The 21,901-nt window shown below is 38.8% G+C and overlaps 1 protein-coding gene across 1 annotated transcript in view; it reads right to left on the bottom strand.

The window, feature by feature from the left end:
• SYNE1 (spectrin repeat containing nuclear envelope protein 1) overlaps nt 1-21,901 on the bottom strand; it is a 276,957-nt gene that overhangs the window by 146,341 nt on the left and 108,715 nt on the right. Inside the window, exons 53-64 of the mRNA XM_067293579.1 lie at nt 19,022-19,186; nt 17,183-17,539; nt 12,322-12,458; nt 11,238-11,415; nt 10,150-10,332; nt 8,426-8,569; nt 7,920-8,075; nt 5,990-6,154; nt 4,612-4,784; nt 3,926-4,079; nt 3,642-3,785; nt 1,016-1,180 (exon numbers count right to left, since the gene is read on the bottom strand). Coding sequence (XP_067149680.1) covers nt 1,016-1,180; nt 3,642-3,785; nt 3,926-4,079; nt 4,612-4,784; nt 5,990-6,154; nt 7,920-8,075; nt 8,426-8,569; nt 10,150-10,332; nt 11,238-11,415; nt 12,322-12,458; nt 17,183-17,539; nt 19,022-19,186 — 2,121 coding nt within the window. The remainder of the gene's footprint in view (nt 1-1,015; nt 1,181-3,641; nt 3,786-3,925; nt 4,080-4,611; nt 4,785-5,989; nt 6,155-7,919; nt 8,076-8,425; nt 8,570-10,149; nt 10,333-11,237; nt 11,416-12,321; nt 12,459-17,182; nt 17,540-19,021; nt 19,187-21,901) is intronic.

Below are 21,901 nucleotides of genomic sequence, written 5' to 3' on the forward strand. Positions count from 1 at the left end.
ATTCTAGATACCCCCTTTCTGGATAAATATGACATTTTCATATTTATTAGAACTCAGTTAGAAAGCATGCAGGGAATTAGTCTGATTAGCAAAATACAACCAGCAAATTACCTAACCAATGTACTTTGTGTCTTTTTGTTTCATAATGGAGATATATATTCAGATTTTTAAAATGGTTTCAGATTTTTAAAAATAAACTTCTAAAGCAAGACATATATGCGGAATCCCTGATCATACAAAGGTCTTCCCAGTATCCTGAAAAAAGTATGAAATGTTTCATAATTCAGGAGCTCAAGTATAGACCTTTTGTGTTACTGCTAGTTCAAGAACAGGCATGAAAATATCCTAAGTCAGCTTCAGATCATAACTGGGAGATTACTGAAGTACTAAGGGTTCGCCATTCACCATCACCTGAAGGGTTCACTCATAGTCTTCCCACCTCACCTGAGAGGTGAGATTGATTACTGAGACTCTCACAGCTGTCAATGGAACTGGAATAATTCAAAGAATAATTCATTCCATCAAACATAGCTGTCTAACAGAAGTGGGAGCTGGCTATCCTTCTCTGTCTTCTCCACAGAAGAAGCCTATATGACTAACTTAGGCTACACGTTGACATTTAGACTCCTGAAGGCAGGTGAGACGCATCTGCGCTGTAAGGAGTGAAAGATGAAAACTTAATGAAAAGATTACATTTGATTTTCTATGAAACACAAAGAAAATAAGAGGTAGCATCCTCAATATAGGCCAAGATCTAAAACAAATTCAATACTTGCAAGAAAGCATTAGTATGCTTGGAGATTACATACAAGGCCTGACACTTCTTCCTAGAAATAAGTGACAATGTTGTCACTGACTTTACTGGAAGCACTTTTGAGCAGCAAAAGGCTTATATATCTGTGAGTCAAAGCTGTTCTCAAGTCAAAAAAGAGATGCAACTTCTGTCCAGCAGTTAATATTATTCTGTTATTTTACAAGTAGGATTTTTTGACCTGAGCTGTCACAAGTTCTGTACCTGTAAGTCTCGGAGTGTTTCCTCCTGTTTCTGGGCATCACCTTCCAGTTGTGATAAGCAGTCCAGTTTTTCCTGTTCCTTCTCCAGCCAGACTTCAAAGGCCTTCAAATTTCTTTGGTACTCCTGATGCAAGTTAAGCAGTCCTTCAGCTTTTGTTACTGCCTCCTATTTAAAAAAAAAAAATATATATATATATGTGTGTGTGTGTGTGTGTATATATATATGTGGATATGTATTAGTGTTTCATCAAACCAAGAAATTCTAAATCTAGAAGTGACATTCAAGGGAAACGTTAGGGTATGAAGCTGAGTATTCCTAAAATTCAAGAGCATTTGGATTCTGAGGATAGTTTGATCAATTATAGAGAAAGAGGGGTCAAGTGTGAGGATACAGCCATATATCCTAAAAGATTTTTTATTTAAGTTCTGTGACTTTTGGGATCCAAAGTTTTGATCTTGGATCAATTTTAAATAGAACCTTAATGTCTAATAACAAAAGACCTATTTTACTTTATTTTTAAACCAGTTTAAATTAATTAACTTTATTGAAGTGATCAACAAGAGGATGAGCTTAGAAATTAGTTTATTTTTCTTTGCGGGATTTTTTTGCCAATGGAATAATAATCATCCAACCTTCTACTAAGAGTATCCACTATCTTTAGTTTTGAAGGCTACCCAAGACATTTGTGGGCAATTCCTAAAGAATGCAATAAGAACTGGACTGCAAATTCTCTACGTATGTGGGTAAGCAAGCTACAACAATTTCACAACCACATACTAAAAACATTACCATATCTGGGCTACAGTATGAAAGATTGCACGTGTTAGCAACAGATTGGTCTTTCTAGGTGCAAGAAGAGTATACCACATGTAAATCACACCCTGGAAGATCCGCTGGGAACAGAGGCCCAAGTTTAGATGGAGGCAAAACTGTCTGTGTCTCAGGGCAGCAGATTACATAGACAGAAAAACACTCCCATAAACATTAGCTATGAATCTACTGCCTGCTTTACCTATTCTTAACAATTTTGGACAATGGGAGGAAGGAAAGAGGAGCATTGTCCGTCATTTACCTGGCCTGTCCCACACCCAGGAGTGGGAAGAGAGAAAAACAGACTAGTTCTCTTTCCTATTGCCAGTGGCTGCAGGGAATTGCAGGCCGTGGTCTGCTCTGGCTTGGGTCACAAACCCTTGGAGAAGCTTGTGTACTTTCCCTCCTGGCCAATCTTCTCATGGAGCAGATTTCAAGTGACAAATCCAACGAGTACATTTCAGCAGCTACCAAGCTGTTTTTTCCCACTGATTTTGGCCAATCTCTGCTTTCCAGCTATTGGTTTTGAACTTTGAATTTCTTGCAGCTCCTAAAGGCTGAATGTAGGCTAGACGCTCAACACCATCATCACAGTTGCGAGTAGGGAAGACAAAAAGTCATCTGGGGTATCAGGTGCGAAGGGAAAGAAGGGATGCTTCTTGTTACATTAGGGAAGAGGTACAGAGCTGTTGCCCCTGTGAACTAGCACCCAGTTCTCACAGATCATGCTGTTGTTCAAGATGAGGAAATACAGGCTGCCCATGACACCACATATGTGCGCAGGAGACAAAGATTCAAGAAAAAACAAAGGTGAGAGGATCCCCATGTTAGTAGGAATACTAGGTATCCACTCACACTTTCCAGGACTCCCCTTTCATCTCTCTGGCAACCCCGAGTGAGTTCATTCAAACAGAGGAGATCCAAAGAAAGACAGCACATTGCATTCTATGCAGTTGTGGAAGAGAGCACCACGCAACAAAGAACCACTTATGCATCTGAAAAATTGAATTTTGGCCCTCTTCACAGGATAAAGACATCCCTGAGAGAACAAAATTCAATTTTCTTACCCGGCTGTCATGTAGAAAAGTGGCTTGTCTGAGGACACAGTAGGCATAATTTAATTACCTCAGGGGGGATTTGGGTTAACTGGGTATAACCATCTAGCTTTACTAATGTACCACCAGGTCTTTTGTTGCTGGAGATATCTAGAGGTGTTTTTTCTTTATCTTATATCTTACATTAAAAATTATCTTGGTCTTCACTTTGTCTTCCAAATCTATTGTACCAGCACTTATCATTTAATGCAGAACTTACTGTGCTGGGTCATTTGACTACAGAGTCATTTTTTTCACTTGCTAATAAGATTTGTGTTTGGTAGTAAGCTCTCATGTAAGTCTCAACCATTTGTGAATTGCTGCTGGTTGTGAATATGCTGATTATCTGACTACATTTGTTGCAAAACATACATTCATACAAACCACAGATACTCAGAGATGCTTTGGACTTTTCAGTCATGATGGATAAAATCATCTCTGTACTGAAGTCAATGAGAAGTCTGATATAGAATTCCTCAAACTATTCACCTACCGTTTTTTTCAGATTCAAAACTTCAGAAACTTTCTGAAAAGGTTTGAAGTTCACTGGTATAAAAAGATTGATAACTCATCATAATAATTTTCTGTCACATAAATAAATTACATCTGCCCCCAAACCTTTACTCTTTATTTAACTGTAAAACAAATCATCAGAGAAAAGACTTTCTCTGCTCCCTTTTTGTCAGCAAAATTTGATCGAGCATTATCCAGGAAAACTGTACCCTTGTTCTGTCTTTGAGGAACTTGTATCGCTCCTGAAGGTCCTGGAGTTCGAGCTGGGTTACATAATGCTCAGTCATTCCATTGCCTTTCATTTCAATAGTCCCTAACAGGCTGCTGTGACTCAACACTTCTTCATTGAGTAGCTGAAAACAGAGAACAGAACAGATTTACGAATCAGCAACATTAAAACAAGACCACACATTAATCTTACAGATATTCAGCCTTTTTTGTTGTTTATAAAGTAATATGGGTTTGTTGCTGATTTGTCATAAAGCAAACACACCTTTGCTTTGCTGAGGGCAGCTGCTTTTTCCCTCAATTCTGCATATTGCCTTTCAGAAGCATTCATGCTTGCTTCTACTTTATCCATCCAGTTGGAAAACTGGCGAACATCATCCTGGTAACTTGTCCATTTGGAGAGAGCTCCTTCCAGCTGACTGTAATTTAAAAATATGTATTTTTTGCGATAGTGCAGTTTCTCATGCTATTTAAGCAGTCAGATATAGTCACATACAGTCATTCTAGACTATGTTTATAAGACAGATATATTGCAAGCTAAACAACCCTAGACAGAGCTGTTAAGACCCCTACAGGCTGACTAGGAGCACATGTGGCTGATATAGAGGGATTAAGTTTTCCAAACTTGGAAGGTTAAGGAGGTCTGTAAGTTACATAGCTAGCTGATGTGTGCTAGCTTTAGTAAACAAAACAGAACTGAAAGCATAAGACCCTGAATCAGAAATTTTCTGGCCTTTTTCATATATTAGTAAGCTGCTGCCTTCTAATGGTTAATTGTCTTGGTTGTTTCAAATTGAAATGTTTGCAATTAGTGATGCTCCACCATAGAAGGCTGCATTTTTTTTTAAATTTTATTCTATCACTCTGAGCATCACTGTTAGAACTATAATTACAGAATTCTTAACAGTGTTTTGCTATCAAGCATCATTCTGCACCTCATACCCTTTTTACCTCTTGCACTGGATACAAGCAGACAGAAGAGAAGCCCAGCTGTCCTTCAGGGTCTGCAAATGCCGTTCAATCACTGGCACTCCCTCTGGAGAAGTGTTTTGCAGAACAGATTCTCCTCTTGTCAGAACCATTTTCATTTGGATTTCTTTTTCTTGTTTCACTGCTAGGAGTCCCTAAAAATTGAACAGATATTTCAGTGAACAGATGTTCCAGTTTTATCATAAACTGGGCATGAATACACTACCTTCACCAGAAAATGAACTGATCAAATTTAGCAGTTTGTAGAAAAAGTCAGTTGGAAAAGGGGAGTGGGGTTCATAGCTGGGTTTCACAAGGAAAAGATATCTTTCAAAGGGTAGATTCAGGCCATAAATCTTAAGTTAAGAGAGAACTTTTCATTGAATCTATGCAGGTACTTGCACTGCATCAGAGAGGGTATTTCTGGGGTGGAAAAGGAGATATTCTGAAAGGAATGTCATTTAGGTGGAAAACAGGAGTATTTATTCTGAGAGAAAACAAGTCCTGATGAAAAACTGTACTATAGGGCTGAAGTACAGTTCAACTAAGATGCAAAATGAGAGTATCAGCATATAAACTCAGGCGACAACCAGTAATGTCATCTTTAAGACCTCAGCCCCTGGAACTGTGCAGCTGTAAACTATAGAGCTTCTAACACTATGTAAAGTCATGAAAAGTTTCAAAACATGAACCTGAAAGACTCAAAAAACAAAAGGCAAAACAAGAGTTTAGTATTTTGCTACAATCTCTTGCTTTTGGAGGCATCCTTATAGTTTTGTAGGGCTTGTCTCAGCTTTTGAGCTGTGGCCAAGCTATGGACACCAATGTTACAAAAAGTAGTGTTTTCTGAGTACAGCCTTTAACATCTTTAGTGCAGTGATATCAGTAGGTGCTATTTTCTTAACTATAGTCACCATTTTTAAAGCAAAATCCTACCTAGGAGACACAAATTAGTCCTGGATAGGCAGTGTTTCAACAACTACGAGCAGACTATGTTACAAAAAGCTGTGCTGAATCATTCATTTTGCCTGTAATATCTGAGAAACTGTATATTAAAGTAACAGAAGTGAATATCATACTTCTTCCTTTTAGCCTTCAACAGCCATATACCATCTTCTGAGTTTTTAGAAATTTGTAAGTATGCACAATTTTCCATGTCATAATGGCACCTATATCTTTCTTAGTGAAAACTTCTAATAATGAGTGTTTTTCTCTGTAAGAAGTGTTGAGTAAATGGAAAATCAGGATTTGAACTATACAAGCTGTTACCCTAATAAGTAACAACTCATGTAAAGGATAGGGTATTTGCATTCCTCTTACAGATTTTAAAGGAGCTGGTTCTGGAATCTTGTTTCCATACCTCCAGCTTTAACATCCGGCTGTCCAGCATGCTCTTGTCTGCAGTAGGATGACAGTAGGACTCAAGCATGTGAACTGCATCAGCCATCCAGTCCTGGAGGTCCTTGACACTGTGAGAGAACTGCTGGTGCTCTGCAACGACCCTATCCATCCTGGAAACCTTCTCCTGAAATTCATCAGCAATTACCGTCAGTCTCTACTCAAATGACCATTTTCCCCCATGCCTACTTACAGTGCTAGAACAAGTTTCCTAAATTATACCCACCAATTCATAAATTCATCCCATGCTCAAGTGAGTGTACTTATAACTATCAGTTTTGCACACACACGAGTTGTCCAAACATAATGTATAAATGAAAATGTCAGAAGTGTCCGCTTCTGTTTTCTAAATGTAAAGTTTCATCTGTCTCTGCCTCATTCAAAGCAGATGCAGGTTTTCTGTTTATCTTTCTATCTTTTTTTTTTTTTTAATATCTGGCAAATCACACCTAATTAAACTCCACATCAATGCTGCAAGTGAAGATAACTTGTAAAACCTGTCAATACACAAGACAGATACAAGCCTGTGAAGCTATGCCACTGTAGAAACATTACTTTGTTGATGCCTGGGATAAGAAGGCTTATTTTTCTCAACAGCTGCTGCTGGCATATCCATTTTTCTGGAAAATCAGCAACACTGACATGAGAAAGAAAAAATGCTCAAGTTTACCAGACTCTTCATTGCTACAAGGCCTGAGATTAACAGTAATCCAGAGCACAGTATATTTTACATTGTGACTGAGAATTAAAGTCAACTCAGTGAAGCATGCTGAGGAAGTAACAGAGGTGAACCTGTCCTAAACTTTCATGGCTGCCCAAAGAATTTTGGGATTTTTCACACATATAGGATTATACGTATCTTCTGCCCCAGAAGCCATCTCTCATTCTGACATCTCCTAGAAATTCTGCCCTCATAAGCTAATGTTAGTTACTCATGATCTCTCCTTTTCTCATTTTTTAATCATGAAAATTTATTATGGCTATACATACAATAATTTTCAGTAAGTCATACAGCCTTAGATATGCTTTATAATTTTTATTTCCACAGAAAAGATAGTAATGAACAAACTAGTAGTTACTGAAGTATAAATGTTTTATGACTTGCTTTTTTATCCCATAACACACTTCCAATATCCTAAAATTATCCTCATTACAGTAGTAACCATAAACCTGATTCAATACAAAGCCTCCTTCATGACTGACAATTTGTGAAGAGTAACAGTCCTGATACAAAGACCTTTTAATCTGCTTACACAACGGAGACAGAACACTCAGCAGAACAGACAGAATTTAACTTAACTCCCTCAATTCCTAGTGTAATGCTTTAGACTTTGGCCTATTCCTCTCCCTGAACCTTCAAAATCAGCCTGACAGATAACAATTTTTTTTCAAAATAATGCTGAAGACCAATCTATCAAGTTTTAGACAAGACACTTATGAAGCAAATAATGCATCATCATTACAGGATGTCATGAAGCAATAACATTTCCTTATAAACCTTCTGTATTTTAAAGAAAAAAATGAAACCCCAAGTTTTGAAAATATCTCTTTCAAGTGCCCTGATTACTAAACTAAATTATCTTCAGTGCTTTAAGTAATCAAAATTGTTTTATTACATGGGGAGCGGGAGAATTATTGTATAACCAGGTAGTTTTTTCAATTACTTTTCAATCAAAATACATTAAAAATAGATAAATCTGTTTTGTCAACTGTTCATGGAATTATTCCAGGTCCTTACTTCCCATTCTTTAAACCCAGTGCAAAAGACAAGGTAGCTCAGATGTGCCACATAGCAGACGAGTGAGAGAGCTGCAGTATTTCACATTTCAATCTTTTTTTTCTCCACATACATCAAATGAACTGCTTAAAAGCACATATACAGGGTGCATTACCTTTGTCAGATTGCTTAGAGTAAGGTATTGAGAAGACAGCTGAGACACTCTGCGTATAAAGCTTTTGCTGACAGCTTGCTCTTCCCACAGCTGCTGAGCTTTCTCTTTTAGCCTGTTGAGCTGATGCTCATGGCAGCTTATTTCCTCAAGGACAGACTGTAAAGCACAAGCATGTTAATATTAAGAGTGGATGCAAGAAAGCAGACAACATAGAAGCATGAAGCACCCCATTAAAAAAAAAAACAAAAAACCCCAGAAATGACAAATGGCAAGCATGCTGAGAAAGGCACACCATACAGCTACAGCAATGAAGCAGCATGTCATGAGGAACGTGGAGAAACAACACCTGCTCGTAGGGCACTGTCAAAAGCAATACCTGAAACCAGCTTATTATCTTATTTAGAGGCCAGGATGCCACTATGATCAAGGTTTTACATGGAATAAATGAGACTGGAAGGATGGGAGAGGAAGGATTGGCTGTATTGAAAAGGCTCGTAAGAAGTCACCTGTAACTTTTGCTGTTCTCTCCTCTTGGAAGGAAGATCATGGAGTCTACTACTACTTCCTTGTACCATCTTCTCAGTCATGCTCAGCCACTCCTGCAGAGGCTCAGCACTTACTTCAAAGTCCTTCATCTGGATCTTTAAGTTCTGGGAAGACATGTAATGCACAAGTTTATAAACAGTCCCACTGCATAGGATGCAACTAATGCACAACCCACAGACCACGCACACACGAAGGATATGCTACTGAGGTGGAGTACTGCAACATCTCTTCAAGATAAGTAACACCACTCTGTTCCTTCCCATCTCACAGAAAAGTTGAGAGAATACCTCTTTAGGAGACAAAACAGAGGCAACAATTTAGGATATGTCTACATGGTTGAGGGGAGGCCAATGCAAATTTTCTCTGAACTGAAAGCCTTATAGAGCTTATTAGCTTTGACTCAACCTAAGTCTAACTCACATAGCTAAGGCAGTCTGAAACTAGTTTGGAATGAGAGTTACTTAACACCTGCCTGCAGTCATTCACACTGATCCCCATTTAAAGGGATGCTGTCATTGCTAGGGGCTGTATGGCTATGTTCAACCCAGTCATGAGGATTGTTTCTGATTATATTTTTAGTGTAAAAATTTGGTTGTAAAACTGTGTGCATAATGTGTATATAGGCATTCCCTCAGTGTCTGCATATTTTTATTATAGGGTTATTTTGCATGCTAAAAAAAAGTGTATCCGAAATAATTCATATTGAATAGAAATACATAGTTCCAGTGCCATAGTTATTCCTATTTTTTAGACTCATTTTGCATTTGCATTCTTTTTTAGCCATAGCCTTATCACTCAAATTAAATATCAGAATAAAAGAACTGGCCTATGAGAATGAAAAATGCTGGGCTCAGAAAGACTAACCTCTTAGGACATCTTCCCATGGCCACTCTGAGAAAAAGAAAGGTAAGTCCTTGCTACCTGAGAAGTTTCTTTGAAAGAATTTACTACATGATCTATTAAATCAATCTGAAAAATTTCTTAGCTAGCTAGACAGCACTGGTTTGAAACAGTAACGCCTAGGCGAACTTTAACTCTCCTATGTTATGCAGGGAATTCCAACTAAAACTTTTGGACCTTAAAACCTATGACCTTGAAAGAGATTATGTTTTAAAGATATTTACCTCCTATGCTTGTTGAATTGTGAGTTCTGAACAGAGAAGGGCACTGGGGCTTATTAAAAAAGTTGCTCAAATGAATCTTCACTGCATTTCACCCATTCCCAATAAGAGAGACAAAGTTTACGCACTGTACTGGGACTAATCAGTCAGCAATGGTGTCAGAACTCTGTGTTAAGGAAAGAGTCCTTAAAAAAGAGAATGTCTTTTTAATGTGTTTTAGTTTTTCAGTATATTTTATGAGACTCAAGTTAACAAATTTGAGCCACTGCTCTTTTTGTCATCTTCAGTTACTCTGAACAATATCCTTCTGCATGAAACCCATTTAAATCAAAGTTATATCCGTGGTACAGATATAAATAAATATAAGTAAAATGGAAGTAAAATGGAAGAATGAGACTTCTTGAGAGTAGCTATGTATTAGCTGTGTCACATTATAAGCACTTACAGCTGGCTATATGGGAGACCTAAACTGTAAGGAGCTCTACCAATATGTGTGTGGTTTGAAACATAAAGCAAAGAGATGATTTAGATCCAATCTTTTCCTGCTGTGACAAGTTCAATACCTCCAATGCAGATTCCTTCTTGTGAAGGGTGGTGATAAAATTTTTCCAGTCTTCTTTAGCAGTAGCAGTTTTGTCCTGGATAACTTGAGCCTTTTCTTTTGGTAAAATAGAGCACAGCAGTTCTCCTTTGGATGCTACCAGGTTTAGTTTATGTTGCCCATTATCACTTTCTGATAAGAATTCCTAAAAATAATAATGAGATAATTGGTTGTATTTAGTAAAAACTTCTTTTTTGTGAACTTCAGGACCCAGGAAAGGTCAATGGCAAAGCTCCCAGAAAAATCAACAGACATAGAAATTTATTGTTTCTGCATATTAGCATATTAATTCATATTTGGGTGCATTCCATTTTAAAAGATTAAGGACAACAGATACCTAGATCAGAAGTGTCATGTGTCTAAACAATGTATATACTAAAACTCTAGGATTACCTGAGAATGTTCTGCACTTCATGAGACAATGACCTGTCCTTTAGTTGGGCATTATACTTCTTTAAATCTTCATGCTACAGCAAGTGATAACACTTTTGTTTCAGGGAACCAATATCCTGGCACAGTATGGTTGGTAACTGCTAGGGCAATGGCCAACTTCGAGGCAACATACAAAATGAAAGCCATTTGAGATGACCACACTGTCCTTTCAATGAATGTGCAGGGGTATGGACTAACAGGTGGATCCTGAGCTATGTCTAACCTGTGTGATTTATCCTCTGCATCCTTAACTTACCTTCCCTAGTTCAAAGTATTTGTCTTTACAGAATACTTGCACAATGCTGGTGTGCAAAAAGTATATGGAAATATTTATGTGCAAGAATTATATGAAAATATATGGAAATTAGCAGATTTTTGAATTTCCTTGTACTGGTATAATATTTTTATAACTTGTAATTATTAAAAGCATTTTGTGAGCATTGAGGAGTAAAATTAACTTAGCAGCACTAAATATCAATGAAGCTATCTGAAAACTTTATTACCATATACAAATAGTTTAATATTCATAATCATCAAGTTACCTCCAAATTCAATCTGAGTTTTATATTAAGTCGACTGGGTCTCCCTTAGATTAATATCTTGTTGCTTTAGAGTTACCTGTATTTTCTGCAGACTTGCTGAAGATTCAGTGATATTCTGAGGCACATCAAAGCATTTGGCTGTGGTGATTTTTGCATTGACTAGCCACTGCTGGAAGTCCCTGAAAGCTGTCCGAAATCTTTGCTGCAAGATCTGCTCTTTACTCTGACATCCTTTTGAAGCTTGCAGGCAGAGGCTGGGTATATCACATTAGGGAAGCACAAGAGAGTGGAGGGAGGTGGGGAGGAAAGGTAGGACTCTGTTAGGTGACTTCAATTATTTAGTTCTCCAAGACAAAATGGTAAGGTTAGGTTGACTTGGAGTCCTCTTACCAACTTTAAGTACTTAACTGAGGCACCAGGAAATCCATTAGAAGCTTTCAGTTCCTTAAAATTGAAGCATGTAAATTTGGACATAGCCATCATATATGTGACAGAGACAAATGTTTCCAGAGAGTGATTCAGCTCACCTAAGCGTGAACTGTTTCCACAAGCCCCTTTCTCTAGGGTCAGGACATGCAACCCACAGCAATTGCACTTCTAATTTATGTGGTTCATTTAGGTTCATAATGTTAGAAGGGATCAGTCTAAGTCATTATGCCCTTCTTATGCAGCCACAGAAGCCAAAAGCTACAACCCCTACAAGCTAACAGATTCTTGTGTCTGAAATGCATCACACTCCAAAGTAAATCAGCTAGAGCAACCTGAGAAAGTAAAAGAGTAAGTAAACATTGGCTCCACTGTTTCAATGTACCAGTTAGTAGAACAGGAGTGAAATGAGGGAAAAAATTAAGAAAAATAATTTAAATAACTGTTACAGCTTGTTCCTCCTTCAAACAAATGAGCTGTGGGTCTAATTCAGTTTCTTATACGGATTTCTCTTGTAATGGATCAGGTGTGGAGATACACTAGTTTCAGCTGTCTGGAACACAGTCTGGCTCTTAGAAAAAAACAAATTGCTACTTTTTACCATCTTTATTGCCACTAAAATCAAGACAATGATTCTAGTTATTGTCTACTTCTAAGATTCTGAATAATGATTCCTTAAAACAAAGCTGATACACACATGGGACAGATTAACCATAAAAAAGATGAAAGCGTACCTGTTATACTCCTTAATCAACCCTGAAACTTTTGAAGAATGATCACTCAAATCTCTGGAAAATCTACAAAGGTCATTTAATTGAGTCTTGATCTCATCTGTCATATGCTCAGACTTTCCTAGAGCATCCAATGTTTCCTGTTAAAACAAAACAAACACTAAACAAAAACAGCAGTATAAGAAGATACTTGTCTGCTAAATGTTATCATTTAAACTGAACACATCTTAAATTCTTTGTACTATATGGAAACACTACTCCTAAAATCCACATCTGTGTAGAATCCAAGTGTCAAAAACTTTTAGATATGTAACATTAAAAAATTCTATTAATGCCTTACACTATCTGGCACTTTTTCAAGTAAACAATGTCCTGTGCCATTTATTTTGATACAGATAATGTTGATACTCTCTTCATACCAACATAAGGCACCAAAATAAGCATGGCTGGATTTATAAAGGTTTTTAGGCACTTCTTGCTCTGGTACTTCTCCAGACTCAACCCACTTGTAATTAGCTGAAATAACATACATCTAGGAAGGGGATTCCCACTGGCTGTGTTAGGAATCTAATTAAGGTTTGATTTAAGTGATCAGAACTAGAAAGCTAAATTACTTGCACAGTCAATGAAAAAAGAAAGACCCCTTTAAGGGTAATTCTAAATACTTAAAACAACCTAGAATGTGAGTACAGTGATTAAGAACAAAACATATGGCATATTTTAAGTAAAGCAATTTAGAAGCCTGAATCTCACTTTCAAAATAGTTAAAAGTTACTGTTGAATGTGGCATCACTGCTCATAAAACATTTGGACATTTTTTGAACATGTCACCCTTTTTTCATAATGAACAGGACTAAGAAATACTGGTTAAGAAATAAAAAAAAAATCATTTGAATGTCTATGCAAATTTAAGGCCAACTTAATTTGTGATCTATGCATGTTAATTTTTGAGATTATTTCAACAGTCAAACCTACAGAAGCACACAGGCTTATGTGAAATTATGAGCTTCTGGAGACCAAATTTCTGGAAACCTCAAATCTTTTAGCTCAAAATGTTTACAAAGAAAAGCTTAAGGTATACATTTTGTTTTGAAAAATGAGATATGATATCTGTTAGCTGTGTACATATGAAAATACATACAATTAGGGAACAGCAAACATCATACAGTTTATGTAAGCATAATTAGCCTGCTTGCCTGAGTTTAACATGCTCAATACAAACTATTTTGAGCTGTATCCAAAAAAGGGAATTTATGCACAAAGCTTCTAACAGCTTCAACATTTTCACAGCGGGCTTCAAAATGTAGAAAGGACAGCTTCTTACAATCCAGAGAGAGTGAATGGGTTACTAGCTGTCACTGCTGCACTGGCAAGACTCTTGATTTGGAGACAGCTAAGCCTACAAAAATGTGCCATTGTTGGCTTAGCTCATGTCACTGGGAGAGGTGCAATAACCACTGCAGCAAAAGCAGTCCTCACGCTGGTGTCCACAAATGCCTTCACTGCAGTATCCTGTCAGGCACTCCAGCATAATTCGCAGAGCAGACTTTGCCCTTCATCTCACTGGAAGTTAAAATCTCCAGCATTTCCTTTTAAACTACCAGGGAGAAAAGACAACCTTCTAGCTAGTTACATTCATCACAACGGATGGTGTGCAGCACAGGCAAGCCAGAGCGTTTGGCGTACATACATTAATGTGGCTAAATCTAAGTGCCAAAACAGAAAAAGTGTACTTATAAACATAAGAAACTTACCATGTGAAAGCAAAGACAGATTAGAAAGGGGACAGAGGAAGTGGGACAAGGAAGCCCCCAACCATGTTTTTGAACATATACAAAAGCAGGATTGAGACTATACATAGTAAACAGTTTGTAATTATCTATAAGCACAAAATTATATGTTCAGGAAATGTACAAATTATGTACATGAAAATATACACAGAGGGTTTTGAAAATATCACAATCTGCATTACAAAGATAAAAATGCTCACTGAGTAGGTTCTTCACTGTGAAGTATTTACTAACCCTCCAATAAACAGATATCTGTCACATGTCCCTTTATAAAAGTCAAAAGTAAAAACAAATATCAGCAAGAGTCTAGCAAGCCAGGCAACAGCTTAGTAAGAACAGCAAATAGACAAAAGCCAAGCAGTTCAGTTAATGTGCCTACTACCCACAAGCAACTTTGTGTTCTTTTCAAATCCCTTTTCCTGAAAAAGTCTATCGGCAGAATTGTGGAATTAATTTTTTTAAGATTATATACTGTATTTCTGAGCAAGTAAAAAAAATAAAAGATGTGTATATTGCATCTTCATACTATCTGAACTGCCAGAAAAAAAGTCAGTTTTGAGAAAAAAAACCCTGCAACACATCTTGGATACAAGTAACAGTGGTTTATTCCATAATCAGGGCTTCATTATATTAACGTTACTGAAATCTGTTTAGATTTATAGACTACAGGGAAGCCCTGTACAATTAAGTCTAGAGACATTTGGGATGGATTATGTGTACTAACTTTTGTGTGTTCTTATGGGTATGAAAAAATATTTTGCTTCAACAGACTTTCAGGACTCCTCAGATTTATATTATTCATGCTAACATTATTGACTTTATCTGCTTTGAGTCACTCATGCACCGGTGAATTCGTTCAGCCATAATTAAAAGTTGAAACATTCACACTGCTGGTTTGTTTCAATACCATATAAAATAGCATTTGAGTCAAGTAATTATGTAAGAGCAATGATGCTTAGAAATAAATGTAAACTCACTACTTTTTGTTTATCTTACTATGCTATACATAGGACTTTTTTTGAAAGTATTAGGAATGACAACACAGTGGCCATTACTTAAATGCAGGATGTCATATATTCTTCATATCCACACAATCACCATAACAAAATAGTAACAACATTTTTTTTTTTTGAAAAGAAAATGTGTCCTACAAGTATTACAGAGGTTAGAACTGCCTGTTTTCAATTAAATCTTTCAGTTTTAAACAATCTACCACAATAACTATTAAAAGATTATTTCGATGATATACGATTTTATGCATAACCTATTGCTGAAAGTGGGAATATTTCCTTGAAATGCAGGGTACATTTAACTATGGCATAATTCCATACAGAAACACTGAATCACTGATAGCACTGGTGCAGCAAGTTGGATTTACTTTTGAATCGGACAATTATCAAAATAATTTGCTGATTTCCAAGGGCAGAATCTGTTGCTGTTATATTGCATAAACCTAAAGGAACAGAGCTTGAGTCAGGGCTACCAGAATGAGTTTGCTAATTCTGAGAGTTAGGAAACACATTTTTAATTTGTGACCTTGGCCAGCTTGACAATAGAATCACTGTGAGACAATAGTAATGGAATGCTGCAGAGCTGTTTTACGTTCACAATGGGACCTACCACTGAAGTCCAGAAATGGAAGGATTACTATCACATTTCCTCTAACTATAAATAAAATCACACAGTAGGGCTGTGCATAGTAATTCTTGAGTTTCTTCTGCATTTTACTCACTACCTAAAGTTTACATCTTTATAATCTAAATAAAGCATTGTTACACAGAGCTACAATATATATACAGCATATATACTACTAATGAAGCAATATCATTAAGTCTCCTGGGAATTCCATGAATTTACTACTTCTCTGTTTTTTAAATAAAAACGTGTCTGATAACTGCTGCTGTGTATTGATGATAATTCCAAGTCTTCCTTTACTTTAAGAAAACATATAACCACAGAAGAGATTGAATATTTGTACCATTATTTGCCACAGTGTAATGTCAGATTTTTTTCTCTTACAGTTAGGTGCTGGCAAGCAAGCAGGCCGGTTCTATAAATCTGTGTCAGGGAATTCTGTGAAAGGAGAAGCCACAGAAATAACTTGGCACAAAAACTAGAGGAGGAGATATATAATCTCAGTTTAAAGACAAGGTGTCCTGGGGGGTTTATAATATTTTTTCAGTCAAGGAGTCAGAAAGCAGCAATCACACCCCTCTCTTCCTTTACTGAAACTACTTTATTGCAACACTACCCTGAAAGAGAGACACTCTGTATCTTTTCTGGACATCTGTGATTCACAACAAGGGAGATACATACATACATACATACATACGCATAGTTGGTATGCAAGTTATCTCGACTGTTGGGAATATGTATACATATATATAAATGTGTATGTGCATATATTTGTATGTATGTATGGGATACATGCATGTGGAAGTTTTGCTAGAAGACAGGAAGGGGAACTACCTCTCTGTTTCTCTAAATCCTACTGCATTCCTGAGCAAAGCATAAGGAATACCCAAGTATAGCAATTCCTAGGATCATTTCTTTAACAAGAAATGACAAGAATGGGACAAGATCCTAACCTGCATGATGTGAAGGGCATTTCAAGAAACAGGAAGAATAAGCTCAGTACATGCATGGTGAATTATAGGAAAAGAAATGGCTCCAGCTGCTACTTAGCTTTTAGAAAAGCTCCACATTTCCCTGATCAAGTACTACTCTGGCTTGAAACACTCAACAATTGGAAGAGAAGTTCAGAAATAGTATGTTAGTTCCTTCATTTGCTCAGAGACAAGCCCTGCTCTTAATGTCTATGATCTGGGTAGCATTTGCTAAGCCTTGTGCAGTAGAGGTCAAGGAGAGAAGTGTCTTCTGTAAACACTGATTGCTATGATTACAGTTATAAAAGTTTGTAAAGTTGGAATTTCATAAACACATTTTTTGTAAGTGTATCTGATTATTTCCTACTTTGCCCATCCCTTGATAGTCCTGCTTGGCAGAGCTTTTCTGCCCACAGTAGCTGTACATTTACAACCAGAAAATTGCTAGAAAAAGAGCCGGGGCCTTACTTTTTCCCTGTGCCAGCACTCCACGAGCTCGGCATCCGTGTATCGGCCGTCCAGGGGGGCCAGGCGCTGCGACCAGGTGGCCAGCAGCGCGCCAAACTGCTCCAGGGCCTTCTCCAGCTGAGCGACCTGGGCGGCGAACTCCTGCTCCGACAGGGCCATCTGGCTGTGCAGATCGTCCAGGCTGCGCTGGGTTTGGAAAGCGCTCTCTTCCCACTGCTTCCAGTCCGACTGCAGGGCCTGCATCTCCGCAGCGAGGCGCTGGCAGCCGCCGGCGGCCGTGCCGCGCTTGGCCGCGGGCGCCAGCGTCTCCACTCGGCTGAGGCGGCCCGCGCCGACCGGGCGGGAGTCTAGCAGCTCCTGCAAGGGAACATTGCCATGGAAACCCGCCGGGCTGCGAGCCGAACCGCCGGGCTGCGACCCGTCGCAGCTGCGGCCGCGGCCAGGGGCCCGCACAGACGGCGGAGAGGCTGCAGCCCGCGGTGCGCGCCGCGCCGAGGAGCAGTTCCAGCACAAACGCTTTCACAACACCCACGCTGCGGAAAGGAATGGGAAAACGCAGCGAAAGGGAAGAGTACAGGGAAATTAAATCAAGGCAGAGTGCGTGCTTTAAATCGATTAGAGAGCCATTCTGAGAGTAGTGTATGGATTACAAACTTTCGTAGGCTTGGGAGAGAAATAACTTTTTTTAGATAATAAAACAAATATTGTTTAGGTTAAGATAGGGAAAAGAATGTTGTTCTGACCTTTTTTATAAGAAACACTAGTATGCAGCTGATCATAGCAGTTTTAAGAACATAACTGTGCTGCTCAGAAAAAGCATTTTACAGCCTACCCATGATCTGTGATGTGCCATAATTGGTTGCACATGTTCTTTTTCAGTGAATTCTTTCTGCAGTATCTTATTTCAATCTTGCACATGCTACAAGGAAATTTGGGGAGTTTTCAGCTCTAGAAGTTGGAGAACATAAATGCCATCTTAACCATTGCATGCCAAAGTAAAGTTATTTATTCTCTTATTAGCCCTATGAGCTAGAAAGTACTATCTCCTCCCTTCCTCATTTTACACATGGGGAGCTTAAACACAGGGGAGACTAAAAACTGTCCAAGAGCATACAACAAATCTGGAATTTGAACTCAGGTATCCTGAATCACCATCTAGTAGTCCGTTCACTGGCCCACCCTCTCGTGTTTAGGAGCAGTGTAAAATGCTGGCATGAGTATCTGAATTCAAACATCAGGCATGAACAGAACTTGACATCTACTTTAATGCTGCATTCAGGAATATGTAACTTGCTCAGACACTCAAAATGTCTAGGAATGGATGGACCCACACAAATGCCAGGATGAGGAGGCAACCTTATACATTTCTGTACAGGGAGGTAACCTATACATTTCTACTGTATATGGGGACAACAATCTTTGCACTGCTTCATGCATCTCCATTTCATGCAAACTAGGAAAGGTTGTTTCTGGCTTTGATTCAGACAACACTGCCAAGTGGAGAAGGCATATTTGGGGATGAGGGTAAAGCAGTATTCATTAATCAGCTAAGCCACATTCCTCTGTGATGCCACTGGGCTCGCGCTCTTCCAAATTGTTTTCATGTGTGCCAGTGGCTAGCTCGGGTCTAAGTTCTGATTGCACTTGTACTCTATCTGTTTGATATGGGAAGGGAGGAGAAGACAGAACATTGCTTAGAAAGCTTGTTTTCAGCTCACTGAAATGTCATAACCATTTCAAATACACAAAGAGCAACATCCCACAACTTTCTGTCCCTGGCCTGTTTTAAAGCATAGGTTCTGAACGGCTGATGAAACTATGAAAGGTAAGTTTTCTTACATTGATTTTGGTCAGCTTTTTCTGTATGGCTGATGTATCTCCAGATGCATCTGACCAGCGGTGCAGCTCTTCTTTCGCAGAATGGAGCCAGTCTGTGAATTCATGCACGGCATCAAGGTACAGCAAATGATCCTTCACAATGTCTTCCACTTTCCTCATTTTCTCCTGTCAGACAGATGGAAAATAGACCATTAAAATGGTCAAATAATGTTCTGGATTCTGTCCAGACTTTAAGCACACAGTGATATAGAGAGCTGGTCTGACTCTATAGCATCCATCTGAATGCTGAGCAGAGCACAGCTCATAGCAACAGAATGCAGCGCTACACTGCACAAGGCTCAGTTTAGGTTGGTCTGGACAGGCATTGTCTGCTTGAGCAAAGGAAGACCTCAAAATGCATGCAAAAAGTGTCCTTTAAAACATTCTTTAACAAGAAATGTATCCTTCAACAGATGTCAAAGCCGCAGCTGTGCAGCTTTGGCACACTTCTCCCAATATCCCTTGGAGGGGTTCTTATGGACTACCCATGAGTCCTCCAAGGGAGCAGTCTCCTAGCCAAAACAAAGCCATTATTTAGAAGCACCAGGTCTCTATAAACGCTAAAGGAGAGTCACAAAGATGTTCCATACAAGTCCACAAAGAAGCAGTTCTGCTTGTCCAAAGCATAGAAGGTCCTTAGAGTGCTCACTTCCATCACAGCCACCAAATCAGCAATGTTTGCCATCCCCAGACACCCGCCTTGCACCCCTAGGGAGGGTGCTTTCCCTGAGACACAGAAAAACGACAGTTGCATGGCTCCATCCCAACATGAGCTGAAAGTGTTTACCATAGCACAAAAAGGTGAAAACTAGAAATTCAAGAGCTACATCCTATGCTCTGCAGTTTCAGGGATGTATCTACAGAGATCTCTCTATCTTCTGGCTCAAGAAGATAGAAAAAACTGTTATTGTACACTTTTTCTCCTTTGGTACTCTTCCCTAAGCCTTTGTGGAAAACAGTATACTGGTCTAGATGAGCCTTCAGTTTGATTTCTCAGAGTTGTTCCTGCATTCTTATACACTAACACTCAGGAAAGCCTATCAAAACTAACCAACAGTGAACTGAGCTAATCAAATAACTTTTAACTCCTGTGTGGATACTCTTATTCAGACTTAAGTGACTGGTTCAAGTAATCTGAATTGAACTTGAGTTATTTTTAAGTTTGAATAATTTATCATTTAACTAATGGATTTAAAAACAAAGTCAGATTAACAAGCTCTCTGAAAATAATCATTATTTCCCAGAATGTTTCAGACTAGACAATAGGCCGTTACAAATTAGACAAAGGTGACCTAAAGTAAAGTCTCAAAGCTTTTACACCTTACTGCATTTTATGCAATAACAGAGTAAGAAAAATTCCATGTGGCCCTGACTTTAGACAAAACAGATAGCTGCCTCAGGCAGCAAAAGAGTCCCAAGCAAGAAAGGCAACCATGAGCCCCCACCTGCTTTGTTCACACCAAAATGTGGTACCAGTAGTGAAAGTGGAGGGAAAGTGCAGCTCAATACTGGTGAGTCTCTTTCAGTGGCAATGGCTTCTACGAGTTGCAGCCTGTGCTCTTCCCTCCCAAGGGAAAGTTTGCAAGTTGTCAACCAGACCTGCCATCACAGAAAGGGGAGGAGGAGGTAGCAGCTTCCCCCTGGCACATCACCTGGTAGCTCTTGGTCCCATCCTCTCTGCCTGGCAGCAGCTGCATTCCCAGCCCGGCAGCCCTCCGGTGCTGTCGGGTACTGCTGTCCCATAGGTGAGGAGCTTATGTCAAATCCTGGGCCCCAACCTTCAGGGTAACAGAGGTCACCACGGAAGTGCCGGAAACACAGCATATGGCTTAGACTAGCTGGAGAAGAAGCAGTATGCCCTCTGTCACGGGCAAGGTACAGTTACCTGCCCCATGTGCTAAGGCCACAGGGAGTGCCCTACTGGGCCTGACTAATGGTTCATCCAGCCAAGTCTTCTCCCCAGTGCTATTTAGGGAGAGCATGTGAACCTGGCCAGAGTCTGTGGTCCATTTCCATTATAATTCCTTAGCATCTGCAATTATTAGATTAGGAATGTCAGAAAGTTCATGCCTCCTATTCCTTTCAGTATGTGTTCATAGATCTGTTAGTGACTTTGTTCAATCCCTTTTTGAACTTGCCAATAATAACATATGACAACAGACTGTAGAAGTTTGCTTTTTGCTATATAAAAAGTACCCTTTGTTTTCTTTTTGTCTTTTTCTTCTCCCCCCCCCCCTTTTTTTAACCAATCTGCTATTAGCTTTACTGCATACTCGCTGGTATTGTGGGATTTGGTGACTAACATTTCTGCATTCTCCTTAACAATCACCCTTATGATTTTGTAAATGCTGACTGCATTTCCCTCTCAGCTTTCTCCACTTCAAACTGAAGATTTCCAGCCTTTTAATTTTTCCTCATAACAGTTTCATCCCCTTGACCATTTTAGTTGCCCTTCTCTGTACCTTTTATATGTCCCTTTTGAGATGCACTCTAACCTCAAGATGCAGGCACACCAAGATACATAGTAGCAAAATACATACATATATATATGTATATATATAAAATCAGAAAAATTATGCCTTCTTTATCCTCAGTATTCCGGATGATACCTAACATTTATTGGCTTTTTTGATATCCACTTCACACTGAGCTGTTGATTTCAGAAAACTTCCAAGTGACTCTAAGATCTATCTCCTAGTTTTTAACTGCAAGTTCTGAATTCAGAATCATGTAAAATTGCTTTAGATTATTTTCCCTTACAGGCATTACCTTACATTTATCTACACTGAAGATCATCTACCACCTCTTTGCCCACTCACTCAGTTTTCTGACAATCCTTCT

This window comes from Apteryx mantelli, chromosome 3, assembly GCF_036417845.1.
Source record: "Apteryx mantelli isolate bAptMan1 chromosome 3, bAptMan1.hap1, whole genome shotgun sequence".
Lineage (NCBI taxonomy): Eukaryota > Metazoa > Chordata > Aves > Apterygiformes > Apterygidae > Apteryx > Apteryx mantelli.